We start from the raw sequence: 10,369 nt of genomic DNA on the forward strand, positions 1-10,369 counted from the left end.
CTCTCTACCCTGGCAATTTTCCTCATATTGCTTGGATTGCTGGGAGTGGGAGGGGTTTTACTGATTGCCCTACAATTCTGTTTGCCAGTGTGTAATCACCATAAGATGGCTACATATAATCCAGTGTTTGATTAAAGAAGTCTTTTGTCCTGTACTCCAAGAAAAGGATTTTACAGGTAAGTTAAAATACAATGAGGGAAATTTATCAAAACTGGAGCAGACATTATCTGGAGCAGCTGTGCATGGTAACCAATCATGTGCTCCCTTCAAAATGTTCAGTTAAGATCTGAAAATAAGAGAGAAGTTGATCGGTTGCCGTGCACAGCTGCTCCAGATTTTGTCTGCTCCAGTTTTGATAAATTTTGATAAATTCCCCTCATTTTGTTTAGCTAGTTATGTAATGGCTATTCAGCTTTATGAATCATGGCCTCTGAGGTCTGGAGGCAGACTGTTCATGACGATTGGCAGCTTCAGCCTATGTCACATATTTTGCATATAAATATAGGCACATGTATAATATAATATGTATAATATAATATGCATAATATATTATGCATAATAAATTTGCAGCTGCTCTCCTGACAACAGCCAGGAGCTGACCTCTCAATATGTATAATCCAAGTAGCTGTATGGGTGGATGAAAGTGAGGCTCCCAGCTGGAGCTGCTGTCAGTCAATTACTATGCCCCGCCTTCAGAGCCTTAAACAGGGAACCTAAATACTGGGGGGCAGAGCAGTGTGATGACACCCATGTCACTAATCTCAGGAACTGTGAGGCCAGATGACAGGCTGCCAGCCTTAGCCACTGTCAGTCTTTTGCTATGCCCTGCCCTACACAGCCTGAGATAAAGAAGCAGACTAAGGAAGATACAGCACAGCGTTCGCGAACACTGCGCTCTGCATTTCCAAGTAGCAAACTCAGGAACACAAACTGACCACGCCAGAATGGATCTGCTTCCATGCTTGGCATGGTTATATAGAAAGAGAAGGGAACTGGCAGGACCACCATGTATTTAAATTAGTAAATTACCAAAGCATATGTTTAAGATCAATTTTAAGGTTAACATGCACGTTACCAATCATTTTAAATCTATGAACATTGATAGTATCCATGCGTTTAGAAGCATTGGCCACAGTTCTGTTATATAACTCTGGAGACTGTACAGGTATGTAGTTTATGGAAAGAGTTATTTTCAAAGGACAGACCTTTAGGACCTAATCAGCAGTCATCTTTCATTGCTCTAACCCCATACAAATGAAATTCGTTATTTTGGGTTGCTATACTTTGAACACATTTGGTATTTTGCATTGATTGGGTGTTTGGAATTAACACTGTCCTGACCAATATTAGCGGACAAGTGACTAAACATGAATAAATAGATGAGCAAGAAAAACATACACACATTTTTCTTGTTTTTTTGCCAAGCATATTTATATAAATTTGTTCAGTTGTTATGCATGCTTTTTTGTAAAGTGAAATCAAACATTATATATTATCTTAATTTTGAAGGTTTGAGGATTTTCTAGCTCGCAAGTGGTCATCAGAGAAGAGATTTGGTCTGGAAGGCTGTGAAGTCATGATCCCTGCTTTAAAAATGCTAATTGATGCGTCCAGTGAGATGGGGCTGGAGTATGTCATCCTGGGAATGCCTCATAGGTAGGGTTATATACACTACATTTTTCTAAGATGGAAAACAGTTTAACAATTCAGACATTATTTTTGAAAAAAATATTTAGATACGCAAAATAGTGTTATGTCAGGTTTCACTGGTCTAAGTTAAACCTCTATGATCTCTAGACAAGAAAAGGATAATTTGTCTTTGTAACCTATTGTTAAAAGAAAAGCTGTCCCTTGTAGGTTTATATAGTCTCAAGGAAAGTTATATAGTAGATAACTTGATAGATACCTGTATTTTTAAGGGTTCATTCACACAAGTACAAACACAGGTGTATTGGCCTACAGTGTAAAATACACCTGTGTTTTAGCCCCAGCTGCGGTTTTTCTGTTCATGGGAATACATGGACAGAAAACGCTGCATGTGGGTGTAAGTGTGTAAATCATGGGCATACCACCGTTTGTGCGGGCTGAAGTCCCCGAATACGAAACTTCTACATTTAGCAACTTTACATCCATGCCAATACACCACCTTTGTTTGCTCCCGTGAGAATGAGCGTTAATTGTAAAACATTGTATTTGGAAGAGAGATTATTAAAGAAGATGGCTCTATGTTTTACCCATTGACTTATTCCATTTTTAAAGAATGATTGTGCATTCTGTTTATTGGGTAGTCTACTGGCAAAGGAAAAGAATAAAGATTCATATATTTCTAACATCGAGGATGTTTTAGCTGGCTTTAGCTTTTGACGTAGTCCTTGCAAAAGCTGGTATCAAAAAGGAAACTATTCCTTGTCTGTGGGCATCTTTCAGGAGAATTGCAGTTATTTGCTTTAAAATGCTGTCACCAAGACAGGAAATGAGGGGAAATTGTATTTAAGGGGGACAAAACACTGTCCCTTACATTTTATTAAAAATGGCTAACGATACTTTTTTATGTGGGTCTTACTCTTCAGTGTCATAAATGTATGTTGGTAATCACAGAGGCAATCCAACTTAAGAATTTATGCCAAAAGATGTTCTTTTAGAGATGTTTTTATTTTTTTTATGCATAAGAGAAAAAAAGCTAATGTCAAGGATTATGTGTTGTGATGGGCTCTGCTACATTTTTGCTGTGACTACAATACATTTATTTTATTTTTTTATATCATAGATTGTGGTGGAGTATGACGTTGTACTGTATGTAATGTATTGTGCATTTATTATCTGTTTCTTTACAGAGGAAGATTAAATGTCTTGGCAAATGTGATCCGTAAAGATTTGGAGCAGATTTTTTGCCAGTTTGACCCTAAGTTGGAGGCCTCGGATGAGGTAATGGTTGTCTTTGTGTCAGAAGGAATACATATGTGTGGCATCAGAAAAAAACACTTTTCAGTTTTTTTAATCGATCTGTCAGCATGTAATAAATATAGTATCTTAGGCAACATTATCATCTCGCAAATGCACTCGCAAAACTGTAAAATTGCACTGTTAGATGCAATCTGAGTTTCTGGCTTATAAAAAACAATAACAATGTCCTATTGTTTACTTACATTAACAAGCATTCAAGATTTCTTGTCTGAAACTAAAAGACAGCTAATAAAAAGATCAAGTATGGAACTACATTTTATACATTCTTGCCATACAAGCTAGCATTCCCGTGTGTGAAACACTGCTTTTGTTGGATTTCCCACCATGTTGATACCAGCCCATATGACATTTCGCAAAAGACAGGTGCTTCAAAATTCTAAAATAACTGGGGCACTCCCCTTAAACACCAACCTGTTTTACTGTTGTTGTAAGTGATGGTATAGGAATAAAAGTAGGGTTTTTGTTACCTGTCCACTGTGTCTGCCTATCCCTGGTGAACTGCTAAAGGGGGTACATCATATTCCATACAAATTCACCTTGCTGCATTCAATAAAACCTGTCAAGGGAGAACATGAATGCTGCCATTGCTGACCTTCCTCCTTCCTCCTCCAGCTTCCATAGCTACTAACAAGTATGCAGTTAAAGCACATTACCACCAGCTAGATGAGGGGCCCCATCTGTAATGTGTAGCTGTTGTGGGGGTATAGCTCAAATGGGGATCACCTTCCCGGGGAAAAAAGGTAGTCCAGGCAGCAAAGTTCCTTTTCTCATCTGACTAGCAGTCAGTTTTATTTAAAAGGTTGCCATAAAATAAAAACAGAAAATAAATCCTTGCCATCCAGGCTCTGACTAAACAGGCAGGTTCCTCTCTAACAGGCGGTGAGCCTATCTCAGCCCACTCACTAAACAAACTTACTTTTTAGCAACCTTGTACTCGCAACCATTCGACTTGTAGCTCTCTCAGAACGCTGTCCGAGTCCCAGGCCAGAGCAACTACCTGTTTTCTGCCTTCTTTTTTTTAATCTCACCTGGATAAGCAACTAACCATCCAGGTGAGACATAAAACCTGAGCTGGCTCATTCAGACCCAAAGTCAGCCCGAATACCAGGTCTGGGTTCCGCTATTTCTGTATATAGGACAGAAAGTGAGTGGAGATATATCGCCCCCCGATGACTTTCCCTTTCCTTATGTCACATAGTACACAACCTACTTTCACAATATGGCAGACTGAAATATTAGTCTACTTTTCTCCTGCACTGGCAGGTCCACATTCACTGTCTTTGTTCTGTTGTCTCCATTGCTGCAACTAATTCCGGGTCTGAGGTCTTCTTCTTGGCAGCCATTGGCCAGCCACTGATAATTATATGCTTTCGTGATGGAGTCACATCTGTATGGATGCAAGCCTGGATTGTACTGCACTGTGCGCTGCCCACTGGCAGTGTGCATAAAACATTGCTAGAAGAGAGGGGAATGTTTATTTTTGCAAAATATCTTCTGCCAAAAGCTCCATCTCCTAGCATTTTTTATTATATGACTTAAGTTCCCCTTTAAGGTCTTTCTCTAACTTTTCTGATCTGTATACTATTTCCCTGTTGGTGACTTAAAATGTATCAAAGCTAGTGTGCCAGAACAATAGCTGGGCAACTAATATTTGCATAAAGAGGTAAGTTGCATCTGACCCCATTCCTCCCGTGAATCCATTCTTACAAACGCACACATCCCAGATTTTAAATAACGGTACACAAAAATGTTGCCTCTCCCGTGCAGGCCCTTGTCTACAATATTAGAAGCCCTATCTTTACAGTGTGACTGATATGCTGTTGAGTAGATAAGTTCACAAAACATTCCTGAGGTCCACTTGCTCTATATTAGAATAACTCAGGTTGACCGAATGAAGGGTAGGAGCTGGGCACAGAATAGAGAAGCAAGTAAACCCTTGTGAATTGTTACATAGTATTTGAGGTTGAATAAAGACATTAGTCCATCAAGTCCAACCTATTAGGATCTCATTCTAGGAGTACCCGTACCCCTGTATATTACGGTCCCTTAAGAAATCGTCCAAAAGTTTCTTGAACAATTCCACATTATTTGCTGAAATCACCGCCTGTGGCAGTGAGTTCCAGACCCTAACTGATCTTACTGTGAAGAACCCCCTTCGCCCCTTGTGCTGGAATTTTTTTTCCACCAATTTTAGGTGATGGCCTCTAGTTTTTGTAACGGAGTTAATTTTAAACAGTTTATCGCTAATGTTGCTACCACCATTAAACATTTTGTACATGGAAATCATATCCCCCCTTAATCTCCTCACCTCTAATGTGAACATGTTTAAATTTAGTAGCCTCGTCTCGTAGCTCTGGTCCTCCATACCCCTAATTAGTTTGGTTGCCCTTCGCTGGACTTTTTCCAACTCAAGGACATCTTTTCTTAGTACTGGTGACCAGAACTGGACCGCGTACTCCAGATGAGGTCGAACCAATGATCTATAAAGTGGCAAAATTATAGACTTGTCCCTGCAATACATCCCCTTTTTAATACAGGACAAGACCCTGCTAGCTTTGTTTACAGCAGCCTGGCACTGCAAACTACCTTTCAGTTTGTGGTCTACAATGACCCCCAAATCCTTCTCCATTTCTGACTTCCCCAGCGGCATACCCATAATTGTATAACCCATTTGTTTATTTTTAATTCCAAAGTGCATTACTTTGCATTTATCGACATTAAACCTCATCTGCCACATTAATGCCCACTCCCCTATTTTATCCAGGTCCTCCTGTAATGTTATAGTGTCTAAGTCCGTGTCTATTACCCTCCCTATTTTGGTGTCATCCGCAAACACGGAAATATCGCTGTTAACACCCTCCCCGATGTCATTAATAAATAAGTTGAACAATATGGGACCCAGCACAGAAATTGTTTGTTGATAATTTTTGTAATAATTAAATAGGTCATTGAAAAAAAAAAAGTTTTTATCACTGTAGGCACTGCAATCAATCCCTCAACCTAATGCACCATACAGGGGGTAGCTGTGAGCATAGCGTTCTGTTCAGGCTTTTCTTCTCTATAGGTTGGACTTGTGTCTTTTTTCAACCTGACTAACTATGTAAGTGCTGGATTGAATTGCATACAGTCTAATATCAGCATGGCAGGATTTTAGATACTTGTGACTGTCGTGGGTTGGTATTATTCAGGGGGGACACATGTTTTTCACATTTGTTTATAGAATAAAAAGCAGCAATGTAAATTCAAACCCATTAGCAAACTGATGCAAACTTGGAACTCGGGAGCTGCTCATTTTCCAGTGGAACTTAGTTTTAATTATAGTGTACACTCTTTGATATAGTTGTGGTGCTATTGATTTCGTGCACCAATTTCTGTTGCTAGAGGTTAGGGGAAAGCAGATGAGAAAATATGGCCCATTGAGCTTCTCGTGGTGCTAGTTGGTAAACATTACTAGGAGTCTGAAAGGTATTTATTATACAGTTGAAATTGGAGGAGCTTGAAAAGCTAAGTTAAACTGCATAAAATACAATAATATGATAAATTAGTTGTCATTCTTGGGAACAGGCAAATGTAGTAACAAAGTAAACAGTTAAAATAAACATTGGGAAATTGAGCTAATGATAAACCTACGAGGAATAGAATAGAAGACTATATTTGAAACTGGCGTGTATGTACTGTCCAGTCCAGTGATCCTCCTGAATAAATGTCTCTTAACATCTTGATTTTTTTTTTCTATTTGGAAACAAAATGTGTTTCTCTTTGCCTGTACTAACATCACACAGAGGGAAAAGTGTTCTCTTAATGAATATATTCTACTAATAATAAAATAAATGGTGCATTCAGTTCCTCCAACAAAGGAGAATCATTCCACCATTTATAGATAGATTGGACTGTTTCTAAGATCCATGTAGGAAAGTTTAGTCCTATTAATCTGAGAAAAGGTTTCCCTTGCAGTACTTCTAGTAATTAGCGGGTGTATTACAAAACAAAACTTCAGACTGAAAGAGATCCTGTCAACCGACTTAAAATATTGCAGGTAATAGCATATAAAAATCACGCATTTTAAATGGTACCTTTTGCAGTGTTTTTTTCCATTCCATAAACCTTTTATTTACTTGCCGTGTACCTTTGTACTTGCTAAAATATGACTGCTCCAGAAAGAATCAATTCCTTAGTACAGCCACAGTTCCCCTTGCTTCTGTAACGGCACAGCCCTCTACTCTTCTGGGAGTGTTTAATTACTGTATCTGCCTGCCCAGCTTCTCTGTCCTTTTCTATCTTCCCTATATTACCTTTTATGTGGCTGATGGGGGAGCAACAAAGGGGTATACCATAGAGTGTTACTTAAAGGAGAACTATGGAGAACTATAGTTCTCCTTAGGGTAACGGGAGGACACAAACTAGCGTCCTCTCGTCACCCTAAGCTCAGCTTAGCTACAGCTCCCAGTATACTGAGACGCCACATTATACTGTGAGCGGCATACTGAGACGCCGCAGCTGAAGCGGATCCCGACAATTATGTCTGGATTTGCCAAGCTGCGTGAGTGACAGCTGGCTCTGCCTATCTAGAGGCAGAGCCAGCTGTACCCGCCCCCGTCCGTTCCACCAGAGCTGTGACAGGATCGACAGGTGAGCGAGCGCCGGTATGTGTTCGCTCACTTCCCGATCTACTGAGCCAACCTGTGACAGTCTCATTGTCACAGGTCGGCTAGAACTATGAGGTGAGTGAAAAGCACTAACCTCATAGTTCTTCTTTAAGTGACCGCTCTGAATCTGTTGGGGCTGCTGACATCACATCACACTGGGACAGCAGAAGTCTCAGGCCTTTTGCGTTTTTACGCAAGAGAGGCTTTTATCTAGTGACAGGCTATCTTTAACAAAATTCAGCTCTAAAACTTTACCAAACTTTACCAAACTTTTCAACCTTAATAAACTTTACTTTTCTTTTGTTGAAGGAGGTTTGGGAGGGTAATTTGTTATAATTTGCAAAGTTTTATCTGCAAACAGGGTAACCTTACATTATTATTGGCCAGTTGTTGGCGATATAATATTTTCTGTCCTGCTGATTTTATTACCGGTTTAGTTGCTAGTACAAATAGAGTTGGAGATTTTTCTACCTCCTCCATGGGTATACACAGGTTAAAATATGTAGCATAAGAGTTCAGATATGTTGAGGGGGAAAAGATCAAGTGTTTGTAAACTTATACAAATGAATCAAATATTTGAAACTCAACATATAGGGCTATAAAAGAGTTTGAAAGGCCTTTTCAATATTAAGGAAACATAACGGTATGCCTCTCCAGTGTAGAAGTCTTTATTACGTGAAAATAATCATCAGAAATATTCTGAGGAAGGGTGCGTAGCCCCCGAAACGTGTTAACCAAGTCTGCCATGCCAGTAGTAGGATGTTCGCTCCAGACTGCATGCTTTTGATGTGACTGTCTTCTTATGTTCTCACAGTGCAGCCACTACAGGCTTTCTTAACACTGGCTGTTTGTGAGTACATTTCTTGCTTTTAATATTTACACTTATAAAGACTTCTACACTAGAGAGGCACCCTGTTTTTATGTTTCCTGTGTGCTAGAGCTTCAGACACCCTGACTGTCAGTGCTGCCCTCCTGTGAAAGGTTGTGGTGTTTTTACCCCTATGGAGGATGAACTTTTCGTGCCAGTGACATTGTTGATTGACTTTTCTAACAACATCAGCATTTGGTTAGCCTGGTTTAATCAGGTTTAGCATTCTACAATGTTACATGTTTGACATAATGATATTCGTCTTTTTGAATCAAATAGAAGGTATATTTATTCAAGGAAAAAAAGTTACAAAATAAAAATGTAATGGCCCTCATCACATATTAATGCTAATATTGGTCTTTAATGGTTTCAGGGTTCTGGAGATGTAAAGTACCACTTGGGGATGTACCATGAACGCATTAATCGGGCCACCAACAAAAAGCTAACCCTGTCTTTGGTTGCAAACCCTTCACATCTGGAAGCAGTAGATCCTGTAGCTCAGGGGAAGACCAAAGCAGAGCAATTTTATAGAGGAGACAACGAAGGAAAAAAGGTGAGGTTATTAAAAGTGAGAAAACAAAACCTTCTGCTAAAATTATGCACTTCCTTTTGGCAGAAGGATACAATTGTAGTCTTCATGCTATTGCAGGTGTAGTTCTATGAAAACTCACATCGGTTGTTCATCAAATTGAGGCCCCACAGTATAAATTGTAACGGAATAACAAATGCACCTCTGACCTATTGCTTTGTCTTATGATTTAAGGTGATGTCCATTTTAGTTCATGGTGATGCAGCCTTTGCTGGACAAGGTGTTGTTTATGAGACCTTTCATCTCAGTGATCTTCCATCTTACACTACAAATGGAACCATTCACGTTGTTGTGAACAACCAGGTGATTAATTAGCAATTATTTTTTATTTCTTAAAGCTCAAGTTGTACATAAGGAAATTGAATATAACCTAGTGTGATTTTGATATTGTTTTGGCACTACATGAAACTATGTTTTATTTTTATAGATTGGTTTCACCACAGACCCTCGCATGGCTCGCTCTTCCCCATATCCCACGGATGTGGCTCGCGTGGTTAATGCCCCCATATTTCATGTGAATGCAGATGATCCAGAAGCAGTAATGTATGTGTGCAGTGTAGCTGCAGAATGGAGAAACACCTTTCATAAGGATGTTGTTATAGACCTGGTATGTGTATTTGGTTTTGTTTTCCAAAATCCCAAAAGCTGTACTACTGTGTTTATCCGGTGTTCTTATAATAACTAACTTGATTGCATCAGCTGCCCTTTAGTAAAAAAAAAAGTCTGATTATTTGCCACCAGCTACATAGATGGTACACTGTACAGGCGGTCCCCGGGTTACATACAAGATAGGGACTGTAGGTTTGTACTTAAGTTGAATTTGTATGTAAGTCGGAACAGGTAAATTTTTTAAGTGTAACTCCAGCCCAAATTTTTTGTTTTTTGTTTTGGATAGCATAGGGAAGGGTCACGGTTCTTTTGCTGTCTGTTCCTGTTGTTCAGAAGAATATAATATAATTAAAAACATTTTTTATTTAAAATGGCACAGCAAAATAAGTTTTTATTTTATAAACTTTATTTTTTTGCATTTTTTATTTATTTAACTTTTTCTTCACTTTTTGTACATTTCTTTGTCTTTTTAATTTAATTTTTGTAAACTTTATTTTTTTGTATTTTAATGCTGGGAGCCATAGTCAGCCTGTTATTGGATATTTCAAATTGCAATAGCCAATAGCAGGCTGGCTATTGCATTTGCCCACTGGCTGCTGTCAATCAGCAGAGGAAAGGCCTGAAGCAGAAAGTTCTCTGTCAGGCCCCCCCATGCTGATTGACAGCAGACAGTGGGCGTGTGCAATAGCCAGC

The 10,369-nt window shown here is 39.1% G+C and overlaps 1 protein-coding gene across 3 annotated transcripts in view; it reads left to right on the forward strand.

Annotated features, from left to right (window-relative positions):
- The window catches only part of OGDHL (oxoglutarate dehydrogenase-like), a 118,070-nt gene that overhangs the window by 52,176 nt on the left and 55,525 nt on the right, over window positions 1–10,369 (forward strand). For all 3 annotated transcript variants that reach the window (XM_018558424.1, XM_018558423.1, XM_018558425.1), the window contains 5 exons: window positions 1,510–1,656; window positions 2,835–2,925; window positions 8,852–9,031; window positions 9,242–9,370; window positions 9,495–9,674. In XM_018558424.1, coding sequence (XP_018413926.1) covers window positions 1,510–1,656; window positions 2,835–2,925; window positions 8,852–9,031; window positions 9,242–9,370; window positions 9,495–9,674 — 727 coding nt within the window. The remainder of the gene's footprint in view (window positions 1–1,509; window positions 1,657–2,834; window positions 2,926–8,851; window positions 9,032–9,241; window positions 9,371–9,494; window positions 9,675–10,369) is intronic.

The sequence above is a fragment of the Nanorana parkeri genome, unplaced genomic scaffold (assembly GCF_000935625.1).
Source record: "Nanorana parkeri isolate BGI_ZX_2015 unplaced genomic scaffold, ASM93562v1 scaffold338, whole genome shotgun sequence".
In the NCBI taxonomy this organism is placed as follows: domain Eukaryota; kingdom Metazoa; phylum Chordata; class Amphibia; order Anura; family Dicroglossidae; genus Nanorana; species Nanorana parkeri.